This window comes from Exophiala mesophila, assembly GCF_000836275.1.
Source record: "Exophiala mesophila strain CBS 40295 unplaced genomic scaffold supercont1.3, whole genome shotgun sequence".
In the NCBI taxonomy this organism is placed as follows: Eukaryota; Fungi; Ascomycota; class Eurotiomycetes; order Chaetothyriales; family Herpotrichiellaceae; genus Exophiala; species Exophiala mesophila.
In genome coordinates, this window is record NW_015622506.1 from 3,595,937 (window position 1) to 3,613,579 (window position 17,643).

At 49.7% G+C, this 17,643-nt stretch overlaps 7 protein-coding genes across 7 annotated transcripts; 2 read left to right on the forward strand and 5 right to left on the reverse strand.

Moving 5' to 3' along the window:
- Window positions 1-554: 554 nt before the first annotated feature.
- On the reverse strand, window positions 555-1,142 carry PV10_04821 (uncharacterized protein; the record flags this gene model as incomplete). Its single annotated transcript, XM_016369406.1, has 1 exon — window positions 555-1,142. One exon carries the CDS (start codon window positions 1,140-1,142, stop codon window positions 555-557), a length of 588 nt encoding a protein of 195 aa, XP_016225194.1.
- Window positions 1,143-1,223: 81 nt separating this feature from the next.
- Window positions 1,224-1,896, reverse strand: PV10_04822 (uncharacterized protein; the record flags this gene model as incomplete). The annotated part of the gene is made up of 3 exons (XM_016369407.1): window positions 1,224-1,564; window positions 1,656-1,736; window positions 1,827-1,896. 3 exons carry the CDS (start codon window positions 1,894-1,896, stop codon window positions 1,224-1,226), a joined length of 492 nt encoding a protein of 163 aa, XP_016225195.1.
- Window positions 1,897-2,235: 339 nt separating this feature from the next.
- Window positions 2,236-4,788, reverse strand: PV10_04823 (uncharacterized protein). The gene is made up of 2 exons (XM_016369408.1): window positions 3,554-4,788; window positions 2,236-3,505 (listed from the first exon to the last, which is right to left on the reverse strand). The coding sequence occupies exons 1-2, from the start codon at window positions 4,389-4,391 to the stop codon at window positions 2,808-2,810; spliced, it is 1,536 nt and encodes a 511-aa protein (XP_016225196.1). The 5' UTR covers window positions 4,392-4,788; the 3' UTR covers window positions 2,236-2,807.
- A 613-nt stretch (window positions 4,789-5,401) lies between these two features.
- On the reverse strand, window positions 5,402-7,691 carry PV10_04824 (uncharacterized protein). Its single transcript, XM_016369409.1, has 6 exons — window positions 7,198-7,691; window positions 6,966-7,108; window positions 6,740-6,912; window positions 6,247-6,684; window positions 5,714-6,192; window positions 5,402-5,643 (listed from the first exon to the last, which is right to left on the reverse strand). Exons 1-6 carry the CDS (start codon window positions 7,459-7,461, stop codon window positions 5,563-5,565), a joined length of 1,578 nt encoding a protein of 525 aa, XP_016225197.1. The 5' UTR covers window positions 7,462-7,691; the 3' UTR covers window positions 5,402-5,562.
- A 996-nt stretch (window positions 7,692-8,687) lies between these two features.
- PV10_04825 (uncharacterized protein) lies at window positions 8,688-11,886 on the reverse strand. The gene has a single exon (XM_016369410.1). The coding sequence runs from the start codon at window positions 11,836-11,838 to the stop codon at window positions 8,758-8,760; it is 3,081 nt and encodes a 1,026-aa protein (XP_016225198.1). The 5' UTR covers window positions 11,839-11,886; the 3' UTR covers window positions 8,688-8,757.
- A 189-nt stretch (window positions 11,887-12,075) lies between these two features.
- Window positions 12,076-14,153, forward strand: PV10_04826 (proline-tRNA ligase). The gene has a single exon (XM_016369411.1). The coding sequence runs from the start codon at window positions 12,229-12,231 to the stop codon at window positions 14,062-14,064; it is 1,836 nt and encodes a 611-aa protein (XP_016225199.1). The 5' UTR covers window positions 12,076-12,228; the 3' UTR covers window positions 14,065-14,153.
- Window positions 14,154-14,402: 249 nt separating this feature from the next.
- PV10_04827 (homoaconitase) lies at window positions 14,403-17,324 on the forward strand. Its single transcript, XM_016369412.1, has 6 exons — window positions 14,403-14,507; window positions 14,578-15,078; window positions 15,138-15,500; window positions 15,565-16,077; window positions 16,132-16,210; window positions 16,263-17,324. Exons 1-6 carry the CDS (start codon window positions 14,493-14,495, stop codon window positions 17,084-17,086), a joined length of 2,295 nt encoding a protein of 764 aa, XP_016225200.1. The 5' UTR covers window positions 14,403-14,492; the 3' UTR covers window positions 17,087-17,324.
- Window positions 17,325-17,643: the final 319 nt, after the last annotated feature.

A 17,643-nucleotide genomic window follows, 5' to 3' on the forward strand; every position in this document is an offset into this window, starting at 1 on the left:
CTTGGCTGATGCGCTATACCTATCCTAGAGATTAGTCACTAGAAGAGGCTGAACATCGGATTCCAGTTGGCAATACTAATCAGTCGATGGACTTGCTCGCAGACTATCACAGACATCATGGCGGCCATGAGCGATAGACCTGCCATTTGAGCCGTTGCAGAAGCACGGAGTAATTGTTCTAGAAATTCTCACCGGAAAATCCTTTGAGAAATGAGGGGCTATATCTGCACTCCGAAAAGGCATCGCCAGCCATGGGCACTTTGGAAACGAGAGATCAGTATGAAGCTTAGATCGAAGGCATACCCGTCCAGATTCAGTTTCTGTGAGGTGATGGTTTTGCACATAGCTTGGTAGTTCCATGTCATCAACTATTTCTATATTCGTTCTCTGGCAACAATTTCAAACCCTCCCCACGGTTTTCGGGTTGAAGTTGTCAGATCTTGTTTCCTGTGGTGGACAGCTGGAATGCGTTCAGTCGTGCTTCAATACTTAGGAGCCACGAGTTGGTCAAGTTTAGCGGATCTTGTAGTCTCATCTTCAACATCCCTGAGCTGTCAAAACAATTTTTGGCTGATGAGAAGGAATGCCGAGATTTCTCTATGTCTCTCCCCTGCCAAATTTAAAAGGCCTGCGAGACACCAGGGTCCTCTGGCCAACAACGTGAAAGTGTCTGGAGAGGATAGTATTTCGAAAGTCAGTCCAACTGAGGTTGAGCAGTCATTTCGTGGCCATTCAAGAACGACGCAATCTTCGTGATGAGATGAATGCACGTATCTCGAGTGAATCGATACCATTGGCTTTACCAGTATCCCGATCGAGGGTGAGGTAGGGGCAGATTTAACTCCCCTTGGCAGATATCGTGCTATTTTGATGCATGTCCGGGTGCTCATCAGACGTTTCATCAGATGTCTCTGGAGAGCCCAACGTTGAGGTGCTGTGTCAGTAAACAACTGGAGCTGGAAATAGTTGCCGCCAGAACTCCCGTATAGGATCGTTGCCAGTGACATTTTCCAGGATTTCCGGCGTAGATGTCGTGATGTTTCGCCAAAAGACCGGAGTCGGACAAAATGGAGCCATCTGAGTTGTGTTTTACCAGGAAAGACGGGATTTATGGCCTGTCCGTCATCGTCTTGTCCACGCATAGCAGGAGATGAGTGCAGGGTAATTTTGTTCGCAGACTTCCCTCTCCATCTTGAACAAGGAGAAGCTCATCTCATCGTATCTCACACCGATTCATCCGTCTTCTTCTCGTCGTCATCATCAGCCTTCTCAACCGCACCAGGATGACCATGTAAAGCTTGAGCAAAAGCAATCCAATCCTGGACGCCTTTTACAAAGGAATCATCTGCGTCAGGTACAGCATCGTGACCCCAAACCACGACTTCGCTGAATGTCGAGGCCTGTTGCAACAGCCGGACTGGTTCGGGAGGTTCGTCATCTTCATCTTCATCATCTTGGTCTGCCTCTTCAATTTCAATGTCATCATCGATGGTAGTATATCTGGGAACAGAGGTATGATTGGCGGGTTGTGGGAGATATCGATCAGTGGATTCTGCGACGACGCCTGTAATGATAAGATGTACATATCAGTCAGTCACTGTGTACAGCACTGTTTTGCAAATTCATGCATAACACGTAGGTAGACAGGTATGTACCTTCGTAACCATCCGCAATCTTGATTACTCGTCCTTTTAACTTGCGGCCTCGGAAATATGATGTTTGAGTCTCATTGGAGTCTGTTGAGGTATAATTGTTAGCTGGTCGCTAGTCCATGATTCCGTACTAGAGACCGGCTCATTTCCAGCAGCAGTACAACAGACACCTACCTGTTGAGACGGGGTTCCAGTATCGTTTGGTGACTTTGGTTGGGCCATTGTGATGGATGCGACAGGGCATGATATTGAGGGTGCACCTGTCTTGTTTGTGAGGTGCAGGTCTCTGAAGGGCGAGCATGACTATGAGATTTCTTCAGTTGTCGGTCTCAGGCGACGGAAGGGGTATATTCTCAAGGAATGGGTATTGAGGTTGTAGTGGTTGTAGGGGTTGTATGGTATTGCCTGCGACTGCTACTTGAGGGGGATTTACTTAGAATTAGTTGTCCCGTGACCGTGTCTCGACGCGTCTTTGGGAAGAAGCCCCAGACGCGTGCGGGCTGGCCCCTCGGCCCTCCACGATGTGACGTCATTTTAATGATCGCCATTCCAAAGTTAGGACACAATACTGTACGGAGTACATAGTATATCTGGATGCATCATTTCTGTTGATACACTTCTCTTCTAGTCTGCCATTCCTGCCTCTATTTTGGTACAACGCTAATGTCCTGACTTGAAATTGATCTCCAACCGCCTTCCATCCTTCCCAGTCAAGTCTCGCATGACGAGACGTTCTCCTAGTTACCGTTCCGGCCGGGTATAACCAGTGCTGTCCCTTCGACCTCAACCTCCTGGCTTCAACTTCGGAGGATTTCTGAACTGGCATGGGATGTCATGATGTTACAAGTACCCTCTGTGAACCAGTTACCGATCCACTCGTCTTCCAAGATATATGGATAGGGCCGCTTGATTCCTGGTTCGAACCCATCTTTGGCCATTCAACCACACCTCCCACAAAAATATGCTGCTTTTGGCGAAATACCCACCACCCGGCTTGCAAACGCCTGATCCCATAAATGTATGCCCGCCTGGATTGATCGCTCACCGTCTATCATGGTCCCATAGTCCTAGTCGTACCCATAGCAGTAATGTAATCCTGAATCATGTTTGCCAATCGAGAATGATGTCGAGAATTCTTGACCTGCCTGCCTAGGCTTAGTGTTCAAAAGCCACAGGTTCGACGTCGTCTTCCATCAGCTTGCCGGGCGATGCAACCTGAGCCGGGCCCTCGTTCGGTTCCCGGTCGTCTATATCCTCGTCAGAAATCTCGCCACTCGGCTTCTGTTTCTGCTTCGTCTTGGCCACGCTTTCTGCAATCGCTGCCTTGTCTTTTTCCCACTCTTTGTCCACCGTTTGGAAGGTCTGTTGGACTTTACGTGCAAGCTCGGCAGCTTCTTTTTCTTGCCCTTCTCTAGCACGTTTCTCTGCTTCCATCTCTTCCATGTGGCGGATATCGTCCACGGATGGTTCGTATAGATGCCACACTGTGTAATGTGGTAGGCCAACCACGGAAAAATCCATTCGTTTCGCCATTTTCCCAAAACCTTCCGTCTCGGCGTGTCGCTCGAATGAAAAGGCAGGAAAGTGGACTCCGGCACGCGATACGCGGGCTTTGGCGAGGATGGAAACGCCGCCAATACCATCGAGCTCCATCTCGACATCCGGGTCACCATAGGGATCGCGGAGATATGCGAGATGGGGTCTCCAGGTGGCATACTCGGCATAACCTTCGACAATAACGGCATCCTCGTCCAGGGTCTCGGCCAGAGCAATGGCAGTTTCGGATTCTTGCCAGGAATTGAGATCATAAGGCTGCTCACCGCCCAGCCAGTCAGGGAGAGGGCGCCAGATATCTGCAAGGGGTCAGTGACGGATCGATCGCAGGGGTGAACGCAACTTACTCGGCACAATGATGTCTCTATCATGTCTCATCAGATCCTCAATGACCGTAAAAGGACACGTCTCGACATCAGCGTCACGCCAATAGACCCAGCTATGGTAAGGTCTGAGGGCGGCACTCAGCAGCCAATTTCTTGCTCGAGCCATGAGCTTTCTTCTGCCCGCCTGTGCAGCGAAACCGTGACGGTTGTCCACATCTTGACCCACGGCTTGCCCAAAGTCCTTGTGTATGACGGAGATTTCTCCATATGGCTGTGACGGGTCGGGATCGGCTTGTAAATCTTCCAACATGCGAGTCAACAAGCTTTCGGTGTCATCCTTGGAGTCGGAAACCAGAAAGGCCAAGTCGATGAGATGGTGAGGGTAGGTAAAGTTTCGGAGATGGGAAAAGAACATAGGCAGGTGAGGAGCGGCGTCTCGTAATGGGGTGCACAGCAAAACCCTTTCTTCTCTCTCCCAGCCCACCGAGGTGCCTTGCACATCGTCTAAGTCGTAATATCGTAGAGTTTGCAGCTCGTCACCGGCCCTCGACTTGGTAGAAGAGGTGGATGAAAGCGAAGCAAGATTTTTGGAGGATGGAAAGAAAAAGTATAATGGGAGTGCAATGAAGGAGACCGCGAGCAATGCCAAACGAATTAAGCGGTTCCGGTTGTAGACAGCCTTCTTGCGTGGCTCGAAGCGTCGGCCAAATACAGAGTCTGATCTCTCATCGTCGACCAAGTCGTTAACACCCCAGATATATTTGCTCTCGAGGTCGGATTTTTCTGACAGATAGTATACATCGTCGTCGCGCTTCTTACCGGCACCGTAGCCGTTGGCTAAGGCGTGATGCCTGTTCATCCCTCCAGGTCATCACCCTTCTGTTCCGTCCACGCGGTGTGTGTTATAAGCTGGGAAGAATTGTTCTACCTGACGGACGTGGGAGTTGTGGGTCGAGGATCAAGGGTCAAGGGTCGAGGGTCGAGGGTAAAAGGGTGAGGGAAGTGGGAATGAGTGTGTGCCGAAACCGGTGAATCCTCTTTGTGCAGGAGGAAAGGGAGGGTGTGGGTTGAAAGTGGTTGGGGGAATTGTTGAGTGCAGGTACTGAGGGAGAAAGAATGATGCCAGAAACTGCGCGACGGCAAGAGAGGGTGATGAATGGATGCAGCGGTGAATAGCCCAAGAAGGATTCGATCCTGTGGAGGGATGTCGACGTCGATGTCCTCTAGCTGAAGCGAGAGTTGGATGCTGTCTCGAGAAGTGCATCTGCCAATTGAACTGCGGCGTCACTGGCTAATGCGCAGAAGAATGGAAGAACGACGGCTGAGGGCTTGGCCCCTTTACCACTACTGGACGAACCCGAACTGACGTTTCAGGCGAGACTTGTGCAAGGCTGCATGCCGAGGGGCCAATGTACTCGTACTCCAGGGGCTTCCACAGCTCGTAGTTGCAAGCGTGGGCATTTGAGACTTCCTACTTAAGGTAACCTAGAGATCTTACCTATCGCATGTGCCTTTCTGCGTGCGTAAGCGGGCGACTTGCAGGGGTGGTCAGTGGCCACAGGATCCCAGGCTGTCCCCCCGGCCGAGACGGCCTGAATGGGTTGCCTGAGATGGCATGATGATAATTTTAGTGCCAGATCTGATTCCCCATCACTGCCGACGTCAGTGACACCAACCAATTCCACAAATAATTCTTTGCGGTGTGCAGTTAGTAGTAAGCGAGGAAGAACAAGCGATTTTTCTGTCCTCTAACTCGCCGATACCTAAGCTTTTTCTTAGACGAAGAGTTGCTTAACTTCTTATTCAGATACACAGGAATTACGTTGATCATCATGAGAATAATCGAGAATAATACCTATTTGTCTGGCCCCCGTCAACCCATATATCTGTCCTCTTTAGTGCAACGCATTGGCCATTCGCTCGATGTCACTGCCGCTTTCGAGATAGGTTACCTCCCTCGTTCTTCTTGTCATTCTCAGGACCCGTCAAACGCTCATCTGCTCTCGAGCTGCTCAGGCTGACTGGTGCCCTCACAATGAATTGTCGGCACAGGTGAAAACGCCCTTGACATTTCCGGCCTCGTAATCTAGGATGATGCTGTCGACCGAAGCCTAGTGTCATTATGTTAGTCATCTGTTGTTCCCATTGATCTTCCCAAGAACCAGTCAAAGAACCACTCACATAAGTGCCAGCACCCAAGAAGAAGAACCCCACGAGGATGATGAAGATGTTGACCAGAAACCCGATCCATCCACGGATGCCTCTTTTCGTCCAGAACCGGGGTCCTAGGTCCGCGTATCTCATCCTAATGTACGCCGTCCCCCAGAAGATCCAGCCGAAAAAGGAATCAAATAGCGAGCTCATCAAGGATAGCAAATCCGCAAAGAATGGAATCACTTCTGCAATGATGAATGCCATGATCCACGTCGCCGCCAAAATCCCTGCCCATGCCAGCCATCCAACCACTGTGTGACTCGTCTTGTGTCGAGTACCTTCAAAGATGCGGAAGAAGAGAAACCGGGCAGACACTGACGCGTATAGGACGCCCAAGAATATCAGTGTTGGGATCATGAAAGAAAATGACACCTTTTTGTACACGTCGTTTCCCAGGCTGCCAAAAGCCGGAGCCGTGTTGTACTGTGTGCCCGTGTATCCGTATACTACATTGGCTGTCAGCCTGAGATTGCAAATTCGGCAGCTTTGTTTCAACTTACCAATACCGCCCACCAGGCTAAAGACAATAATCTCACAGATGGTCACCAACCAAAGAGCCTTGCGGAAGTCGTATGGGTTCTTCATTTCGGCAATGAAACTGGGCAAAGTGATCTGCCCGATGAATGTGTATGCAATGTTCAAGAAGGCATTCATGCCTGAAACGAAAGTCGTTCCAGCCATGGGCACTACCAGTACCAGCGGCTCCCCACCAATATTCTGGCCCGCCTCATTAATGAAATTAGGATCTGGGTTATATCCCGCAGTGCCATGTTTCCCTTCTGCACCTGCAAACGCCGCCGCCAAGATAACACTGATGAACGTAAAGACGGCCGAGGCAGCGGCGAGCTTCGACAGGGTGTTGAAGGTTCGAGGCATAGAACAGACCCAGGAGATGACGGCTCCGATGGCGGCAAAACCAACGGTGCACACACTGTGGTCTTTTGGACAAGCGTCAGCATTACCATACGCTTGAAGGTGTGCAGAAGTACTCACTTGTCATCGTATTCAGATACCTCGAAATGACCAGAACATGCAGACCTTGAATAAACGTATTATTGAGCAAAAACATGACGGCAGTGAAGTACCATGCAATCTGGGAGTTCCAAAACAGCATCTGGCCAATATCACACACATCTCTGACCTCAGGATGGCGCAAACAGAACTCCCTTGACAAACTTTAGCACGAACATGGCTCTTCCAACTAGTTTCATTCGCTTACCAGACAATGAGAGAAGTGTAGAGTACAAATGCGGCTTGGACAACAGTCAGGATGATGCCAGGGACTAGGCCCAAGATGGAATACGAATAGGGAAACGACATGATTGCCAGGCAGATATACTCTGAGAAGAGCAATGCAGCAGTCTATGCCTTGTCAGAAATTGTCCGGTCATGAGGCTTCCAGGCCCGTTTAGAGAAGCCTTTTCATTCTCAAGCATCCACTGAAGACTAACCTTTTGCCAGGAACATGTCCTATACTTGATGGCATCATTGGCCTCCATCTCCACGAGCCTGTTGTACTCATCGCCAGAGCCCGCATCATCGGTTATATTCAACGACGACTTGCGTGGGGGACCGATTCTACTCATTCTGCGACCATGGACACTGGTAGTGGAATAACGTCGGTCTTGTGCGTCAGTTGGTCCATTTTCGTCAGGCTGAAGAAACCCCGACTGCCCAAAACCTGGCTCCTCTTTCTTTTCATTGATATGTGACATGGTGAGCAGGTGTCTCGGAGTTTAGGGTGGATGGTTCAACGCCACTTGACAGCCCGGACGGCCCGTATGAAACAGGCGTAGAAAAGGAGATCGAGATCGCAGCGAATTGATGGCTGCATGTGACTGTGCGAGATTGTTGCAGTGTCCTAAAGTTAGAAGGTCGACCTACAATGGATTCACCGTATAGCAAAGACACAAGAATAGCAAAATTGCCCTGATATAAAAGGTTGGAATGGTACCTTTGACAAAGTTGGAAAAAATGACGACTCCACGGGCGAGGCGACCCGGGGGTTTGTGAAATGCAGAACCATTGAGACGGTGACGTGCGTGGCAGAACGACTGACGATCTTCAGCGGGTCGAGGAGCGGGTTGAGGGTCGAGGATTAGTTGTGCATAAAGCTATGAGCCAGTCATAATTCAGAAGAGTCAAACCTTGCGGATGGCGCCATGGGTACTGCTCGATCTTCTGTGTTTAAGCCCGGAGATGCAACTCTAGAAGGCACCTGGTACCGTCAAAGTCACAGCTTGTCGCAGGGTATACCTGTGACAAAGACGGTGCATCAACAGCGATGTTGGGCCAAAGTAGATGACTATGGCGTCTTTTTCTCAACGCAGGCAAAAGCTGACGTGATGATTGCAGTCAACAGGCGCCCGTTCCTACGGCGGCAGGTGCGATTACGTCTCACCTCGCCTTGCGGCAAGAGCGATTGATGAGGCGAACGAAGCATTGCGCTAAAGCTTGGCAGACTTGGCCACAATTCTCGAGGTTTGTAACATCATCCTTCTATCACGGTCGATGGCAATGCTCACGACTTTCACAGATGATTTGAACATACAACTAGCACATCACCTTTTCACAAAGGCCATTACTTTAGTTTGATGGCTCGAAAACAGCCATAGAATCGTGCATAACACCCTCAACCGTGCCATGGAGTCAAACCTGTCAGTTACGAGATTGGCGTGGCGTTGGCCAAGCTTATGCGTCAAGATCCTCCAAGAAGGCTTGAAAAGAGCACCCGTAAGAACCCCGGTCTTTGTGACGCCCGTCCTCTTTCGTCATTGGTTTTACAGTCGGGGCCCTGGCCGTTGCTGCGAGAATCTTGTATGAAGCAAATACACTCACTCCATTCGTCCGCAGAGAAGAGATCACAGATATACTTGTCAAGCCTTTCGCCGAGTATCGTCTGCTGATTTGTATCTGATCCAGATCGCAGCTCTGGCAACTGGACACGTTTTGTGCAGCTACTTTCCACGTGATCTCCATTACAGCCTCAAACTCCTCTGTTCTCTCCGACACTAGAAATCTTCGTTCTCATCATCCTCAATCAACTTCGCATAATCCTCCACTGAGGCAAACGTAGGCAGCGCCTTTTTCCTTGCCTTCTCCTGTTTGGCAGCCTTGCTCTTCTTCTTCTTGGCAGGCATCTCTTCCTCATCGGTTTCATCAAACCCTCCGAATTCCTCTGTCTCAAGTGTCACGCCTTCGTCCAAGTCCATTAGATCATCTTCTGACTCGTCAAAGAGGGCAGGATCAATATCCACGCCTTCATCATCGGAAACTCCTTCGCCCGCATCCGAGGCGTCCATCTCAGCATCAAGTTCTGAGAGGTCAAGATCGTCATCACTTTCCTCGTCTCCTTCCAGATCAGGAGCACTGTCCATCATAGCCTTGAACACTTCATCTTCATCATCTGACTCGTCCTCATCGTCGCGCTTCTTCAGCGCCTTCTTCAGCGGTGCTTTGCCCAGGCTGGCAAAATATTGGTGGAAGAACACTTCCTCTGCCGCCACATCCTTCTTCACTAGGAATTCTTCGCTGTTGACTGGTACTTTGCGGCGTGCGCCTGAACTATCGCCAATCAAAACACCTTGAGAGTCCGCTGCCGCCATTGGTTGCATAATTGACGAGCCCTTCAGGCCTGTTCCGCTTAACTTGGGGTTACGATAGACAAACCTATCCAGGAAATGACTGAGCGTATGCAAGCTGAGGTCGGGCTTTCCGGGCAATTTAGCATGTCGTAGAGTATGGTCCGCACTGAGGGAAACTGCAGGATGGAAATGGGCAAGAAATGGTAGCACTTCCCAGGCACAGCTGTTGTCAGCGTTGGCATGTTCCGGGGCACGCTTATGCCCATCGTATAACCTCACATGACCATCACTCGTTCCAAGATCCTGTGCTGGTTGACCGTCTTCTTCAACGTCCCGGAAGACTTCTTCTTCATCGTCGTGATCTTCGGGCTCGTCGAACAACCCTGCCAACGATGGAAAGGTGGACTTCAGGTCTTGCAAAAGAAAAAATGCCCCAACTATGAATGAGGAATCATGCAGCGACAGAACTTGTATCAGTCTCTTGACGAATGCCTTGACCCGCTTCTGGTTGAGATCAGCCTTGAGCGCCCTGTGGAGGAGGTTGAGGTAAAGCTGCTGCTTTGAGGCTGATAATAGTCGTGGATCAAGGAGCGTTTCATACAAAACTCGGTAGAATCGATCGTTGGATGATTTGTGAGTTGTCGATAGCTGCTGGATCAAAAGCATGGCCTGAATGCTGGTGTTGAAGTTGGAAGAATGGGTAATCCTGAACAATGTCTCGATGTGATCGGAAAAGCTCTTGTGGCTGTCACCGGCATAAGGGTATGCCCGGTTCACCCCCGTCAACACCGCCGACGTCAGCTTTTCTCGCAGATCTTCTGCCTGCGGCTGCGCAGGGGCCTTTGGTTTCTTCGGCTTCTTGCGTCTTCGAGGTTCCTGTTCGTCGTGAGGCTCTTCTTCCGCCACAGGAGCCTCTGGCAATTCGTAAGACTTCAGGAGAATGGTGAACAATCCAAAGTAGATGTCGAGTAGCTTGATCGCCACTTCTTCTTCTCTGGTGCTCAAGGTTGTCTGATTCAGCGTCACAACGGCGTAGTACTTGGCGTGTAAGGTTTGGCCGGGACGAAAGATGAAATCCGTTTCGATCGCTGCTACGACAATTGGTTTCATGGCCGGATGGTGGATCAGCAACTGCATCAGAAGGTATGATGCTTGTGACGCAATCTTCTTGACCGGGTCTCCAAGTTTGTTGACAAGAAGACGTAGGAGATTGGACTCCTGCTCAGGCTTCTCCTTCAACAACTCATACACAAAACTGAGCGCCTTTGATTTGGAGAATTCAATCTCATCATTGCACCAGACTTCGAGAATTTTGAGCACTTCAAAATATTGCTCCTTCAACCAGTCTTCGTAGGCCCATACGACAAGATGTTGTTCTGTCAGCCCTCGAGGCAGCTTTTCTCCTCTTTTCCATTGCTTGGTCTTGGTGAATAAATGTGGCAACGCAGGTTGCGAGGCAAACGCATACAAGCGTCTTGACTCTGGAAGTAATGATCCCTGGGCGAAGAGATCTTTGAGCGACCGAAGAACATCGACAGCCTGCGATCGACTGCGTTTTCCGGCAAGTCCGATCAAGGTTTCGAGGGCTCGGACATTGTGAATTGGAGAGTCTTGAACTGCCAGAGTCAGAGCAGATATCTTATCGGACAGCGTTCCAGACGCAATGACAGTGTTGTAGAAAGACTGGGAGGAGGATGATTGTTGAGCCGCCCTGAGCTTGCGATTTTCTTCATCCAGCAAGTGCTTGGCATATGCATGCAACTCGTCGATTGTGGCAGCAGGCACTCGAAACTTGATCTGGGCATTAGAGTCAAACTTTGGTTGCTCGATATTGAACCAGTCTGGCTTGAGTTCGCAGATATAATTCGAAGGCTTTCCTCGTTCGATTTTTGTGATTTTTTGTGTAGTGACCTTCGATGTGGACTGAGGTTCATCGTCGTCGGATGGCTCTTCCTCGGAGATATCTTCGTCCGCTTCGACATCGCCTTGTGCTAGCGCTATCTCCTTGAGAATGTTATGTATGCCCTTGTCAAGGTCCTCAGATTTTCGTTTGGGATGAGATTTCTGCGGTGCTTCGATATCACCCTCCACTTCTGAGTCGGTTTCCACGTCAGCAATCAGATCGAGGTCTTCAGAGGTACCACCGAGCAGTTTGACTTCGGCAAGAAACTCTTCGTCGGCATCAGCGATCGTGTCTGTAGGTTGTGTTGATGTGCTAGACACTTCGGGTTTGACTTTTCCATTGCGTTCGCGCTTCTTCCCACGTTTTCCGCTGGTGGCTTCTTCCTCTTGAGGCTCCGTAGTCTTGCTCTTGTCGGCCTTTTCATCATTTGCCTTGCCCTTTGGCGTCTTCTTTTTACGATCGATAGTCTGGAACTGGGCTTGGATCTTGGATCGCAGGTCTTTGAAGGCATCGGTGGAAGGCTGAGTTGTAGATGTCAATGAGACGTCATTTTCTGCTCCACTTGACACAGGAGGGTCCTGGCCCTTTGATTGTGTCTTAGCCATAGTGTTCAAGGGCTGGTTTCGTATTCATAGGGTTTTCGCATCGTGTTGTATCGCTGTGTGAATATTCTTCGACATGCGGAATCTGCTGCAGCGACTCCAAAAAAAAGTTGCGGCAGCCGGAGTTACTATTAATTCCGAAATGGCGCCAACCGCTTTGGGCCTAGAATCATATTCTCCTTTCCATCATCTGATTCGTGAATGAAAAACATCCTCTCTTCTCATTGAATATGATATACATCTGACTGCTACCTTTTGCTCGATTCAAGTATAGGCTGTCATCTGGAGAGCTATATTTTCAACCTCTGAATCAATCCACATCATATATCTCTATCTTAATCCTAATACCGCCACGTTGGGCACGCGGGATACACTCATGTCAAGCTGCAAGTTATGAGGCTTCGCATAATTGCCCAAGCCGGTCAGAGACCCAAAGCTGGTCGACCCTGTTGTCAGTATGGCTCGGTACGGTTCAACCATACCGATTCTCGACAGAGGCTCAGCTCTTTCTGGATACCCCACGTCCGTGTGGAGGTCAAGGAGGGTGCTGTGACTGATGCGACCACACTTCTCATGCAAGCTGGTTATGTACGACAGACATACGCAGGGATCTTTCATATGTTGCCTTTAGGTTTGCGCGTCCAGGAAAAGTTGGAGCGTTTGATCGACAAGTACATGAGATCACTCGGTGCATCCAAAGTCTCATTATCATCTGTCTCGTCACAAGCTCTCTGGGCGAAATCTGGGCGTCTTCAGTCTGACTCGGAGTTTTTCAAATTCAAAGATCGCCGGAAAATTTCTCTGCTCCTGGCACCGACTCACGAGGAAGAGATAACTACCCTCATGGCACCTGCAGTCACCTCCCCCAAAAGCCTTCCTGTTCGGCTGTATCAGATTGGAAGAAAGTATCGAGATGAGCTCCGTCCTCGAGGTGGACTCCTTCGGGGTCGAGAATTTCTGATGAAAGACCTTTATACCTTTGATGCCACAGAGCAAGATGCCCACAGAACGTATGATGAGATCAGACAGGGATACCGGAACTTTCTCGATGAACTCACAGTCAAATACGTTGAAGTTCGCGCAGACTCGGGAAACATGGGAGGGAACTTGAGTCACGAGTATCATTTTCCAAATCATGCCGGCGAAGACCAAATCTTGACCTGCTCCGAGTGCGACCTAGCCCGAAACGAAGAGTATGTCGATCAGACCCCAATCCTCTCAGTCCAGAATTTGCAAGATGTGCCCGTGGCTGGTTCTATCCAAGATAAACCCATCCCATCCTTCCGGAAAGATTATGTCAGCAAAGATGGCCTCACGCTGGTGAGGACGTTTGCACCACGAAAGCAAAGTGAGCCAGGTTCCGAAACTGCTCCCCGCCAGGAAATCAACTCGTATATACTGAAAGCCATCCTCAATCGCATGGTTGAATTAGATACTGGTGTTGAGAACCCCCTCAAGCGTTTCAATCAAGCCCGGACTTCGACACAGCTCGAGAAGATACCCCAGAAACCCACGGTATATTATATCTTGGATTCCCAGGTTTCATTTGACGACATTTCCGAACAAGTACAGGCCGACGTGAAGGAATTTTCAGCCGACATGCAATACTTTGTGGTACAAACAGCTGAAGGCAGCCCGAACCCCATCAGGTTACGGAAGCTTCAACAAGGCGATCCCTGTCCACAATGCGACAGTGGAAAGATAGACATTCAACATGCGATTGAGATCGGGCATACGTTCCATCTTGGCACGAGATACAGCTCCAAATTGGGCCTCAATGTCTCAATTGAAGGGCACGAAGGGCAGCATAACCAGGTCAAGACTCCGGTGGAAATGGGCTGTCATGGCATCGGTGTCTCAAGGCTGATCGCCGCCGTCGCCTCGTGTCTGTCAGACAACTACGGCCTGAATTGGCCCAGGGTCATAGCGCCATTTGAGGTTGCGATACTGAGCCACAGGACTGAGGAGGCAAAGTTGGCGGAAGAGTTGTACGACAACCTGTCATGCGTTCCAGGGAATCCCGTTGATTCTATTATCGATGATCGGCTCAACACTCTCCCGTTCAAGATGAAGGATGCAGACATGATCGGATATCCCATCTTGCTGATACTAGGCAAAGGCTTGAAGGATAACAAAGTCGAGGTGCAATGCCGACGCTTAAAGTTCCGGGAACAGATCGAGACAAATTTCGTGGTGCCAGTCGTCCAGGGGTTATTACAACGGCTCTGAGACGTGTATAGTAGGACCGTGCTTATATACCGTGCTTGTAGCACACTAATACCCCTCTCGTGTGTAAAATATAAAGGATGTGTTGTGTGTGGCCGTCTTGCAATCTGCTTTGTCTTCGATTTGGAGGAGTCTTATCACGTGCTTGAAAGGGGCTGTCACATGATATCCACGTGACTATCTGTCAAATCACGTGTACCCATGCTCGAAAAGAAAAAATTGATGCCGACCCCGGCGCACGCGATCCTCAATTGCCCCCACTGCTCTGGAGTTCACCCCCATGACTGAGGATGACTCGACCACTAGCAAAGCGGCTTTTGGTTATTACTACTGTACTTTTTTAGTCTCGGCCATTTCATTGATCATTTCTTTCGGTTTCTGTCTACAACACTGATTCTTGCCAGAGGTTTGCGCTTTGCGCCTGGGGTAACATGTCTTGTCGAGTGGTAGGTGATATTCTTCCTCTCTTTTATCTTGAAACATTTTGCATTTAGCAGACGCTAATCTTCCTCAAAGGTAGTGACAGCCAATCCTTTGGCTCGGTCGCTCATTCGTGACAGCCCTCGTCGAAGCCTTGCGCGTTCCCAATATAACCACAGCTCATTTCGCTGTTACGCAACTACTCTCTCCTCCTTCCAGACGAACCCTCAAGAGCAAGCGCCGCCTAACTTCGCGACCGGAAATGAAGTGACAACGCCACAAACGCTGACGGAGAAGATCCTTCAGCGTTACTCGGTTGGCCTTCCAAAGGGCAAAGTTGTTCGAAGCGGCGATTACGTCCAGATTCAACCTCACAGATGCCTCACACATGACAATACATGGCCTGTGGCCATGCGATTTATGTCGACGGGTGCTACCAAGATTAAAGATCCTTCTCAGCTTGTCTTTGCACTTGATCATGATATACAAAACACAAGTCCCAGCAACTTGAAGAAGTACCATCAGATAGAAGAGTTTGCGAAGAAGCATGGCGTCAACTTTTTTGGTGCAGGTCATGGCATCGGCCACCAAATCATGGTATACTTCTCTGCGTCGTATTCATACTAGGGACCTTTGGTTTGCTAACGGACTCTTAGGTGGAAGAGCTTTTTGTTTGGCCAGGAACATTATGCGTTGGATCCGACAGTCACAGTAACATGTACGGAGCCCTGGGAAGCTTGGGAGTGGCTTTGGTTAGAACCGATGCGGCCGGAATATACGCTACTGGGAAGAGTTGGTTCCAGTGCCCCCCAATCGTGCAGGTGAATCTTCTGGGGACACTACCCCCAGGCGTTCGTGGGAAAGACGTTATTGTTGCACTTTGTGGGCTTTTCCCACTGGATGTGCTGAACCACAGTGTTGAGTTTGTGGGATCGGAGGAAACCATGGCGAGCATCCCCATGGACGACAGACTGACAATCAGTAACATGTCGACTGAATGGTCTGCAACATCCGCAATGGTATGGCACCTCCTTGAGCTACAGTCTGCATTTCTATGAACCCGACTAATTCTTCTTTTTACAGTTCCCCTTGGATACGACACTAGAACGGTGGATGCGATACAAGGCTACAGAGGCAGCAATGCTAGAGCACCGAACGACTCGACAACGAATTACGCACGAAATGGTTGACGAACTCTTTTCCACACCTCTCCGGGCTGACCCTGGAGCGCACTATGCAAAGAAACTCTACCTTGACCTTTCTACTCTGTCTCCTTATATCTCTGGGCCGAACTCGGTCAAAATCTCAACACCCCTGCATGACCTCGCAGCACAAAACATCAAGATAAACAAGGGATACATTGTTAGCTGCACTAACTCGCGAAGTTCAGATCTCAAAGCTGCAGCCCAGGTATTTCAAGCTGCCGCCAAGTCAAATGGTGGCAAAATCCCCAAGATTGCAGATGGTGTCAAGCTATACATTGCAGCAGCTTCAGCCAGTGAGCAGGCCATTGCTGAGGATGAAGGTAGCTGGCAGACCTTGGTCGAAGCTGGAGCTACTGTTCTCCCACCTTCATGTGGCCCATGTATCGGACTGGTAAGTGGTCACCGCTCCGCATGTGGAATTACGTCAATTGTTAACATTTCATAGGGCACGGGTCTATTAGAAGATGGCGAAACTGGGATCTCTGCATCAAATCGCAATTTCAAGGGCCGTCTCGGGTCAAGACGTGGGTTCTCCTCTTGCTTTTTCAAACACTCCGAAAGACTGACATCTAGAAGTTGCTCATGCGTACCTCAGTAGCCCCGAGGTCGTGGCTGCAAGCGCTTTAAACGGCGTTCTTTCAGGTCCGGGCATCTACCAGGTGCCTGAGAACTACAACGGCGTCCAGTATGGTTACGGCACCGGAAAACCTGCAACAATCGAAAACGAGCTCGGCAATGCTCTCGAGCAGCTCGAGTCTCTGATCGACAGGGTTGAGACGACCGCTGGTCTCGGCGATGATCCTGCTGCCCAATCAGGCACGAACATCCTCCCAGGCTTCCCGTCCAAGATAACTGGTGAAATCATCTTCGCTGATGCTGATAATCTGGATACCGACAACGTATATGCCGGCAAATATACTTATCAAGATGATATGACAAGGGAAGATATGGCACGAGTCTGCATGGAAAACTATGACCCAGAGTTCAGGTCAATCACAAAACCCAGCGATATTCTCGTCTCCGGATTCAATTTCGGGTGTGGCTCATCGAGAGAACAAGCAGCTACAGCTCTCCTGGCTAGGGATATTCCACTTGTTGTGGCGGGCAGCTTCTCCAACATTTTTGTCCGGAATGGCGTCAATAATGCACTGCCTTGTCTTGAAGTACCACGTCTGGTGGAACGTCTTCGCGCTGTCTTCTCGGAAAACAAGGTACCCACTCGGCGTACTGGATGGACCCTGACATGGGATATTACCCGGAGTGTCATCGTGGTGCAGGAGGGGGAGAATGGGGAACAATGGGAAGAGAAGATTGGAGAGTTCCCTGAGAATTTGCAGGAAATCATTGCAAAGGGGGGGTTGGTTGGATGGGTCAAGAATGAGCTTGCTAAGGCTGCCTAGTTGACCAAGAGACTACATGGTCTTGAGTATGGCCCGCGGTCTGGCGGCAAAGACATCAGACCGAGAATACGGCACAGTCACGGAGTCACCGGACTGTATGTTAGATGACCGAGATCCGTGACAGTACATACATGTCCTATCACTGTGGCTGCACAAAAGCAGCATGAGAGGAAAAGGAATAAAGGGCGCATATACCCCAAAAGTCACCAATTTTAAAACATTTAAAACATTCCACAAAAGAGTCATTGTTGCTCTTAATGCCACTGTCATCTATATATCTGTTGTCTTTAGCTCAAATACGGATTGTTCGAGAAGTTGAACATCGACTCAATGCTTCGAGCCCCAATGCACGGAATGTTAAAAGGCTTTTGCGATCGATCAGTAGGCAATACCTGTCGACGAGAATGTAAGCGACACGACAATTATTACCCCTGAGTGCTTCGGAGAGACAGTGAAGAAACATACCGCCATCCACAATCAACGCTTGTCCAGTGATATTTCGGGATCCAGGCCCAGCGAGAAAACTGACCATTGCAGCAATATCATCAGGAACCTAC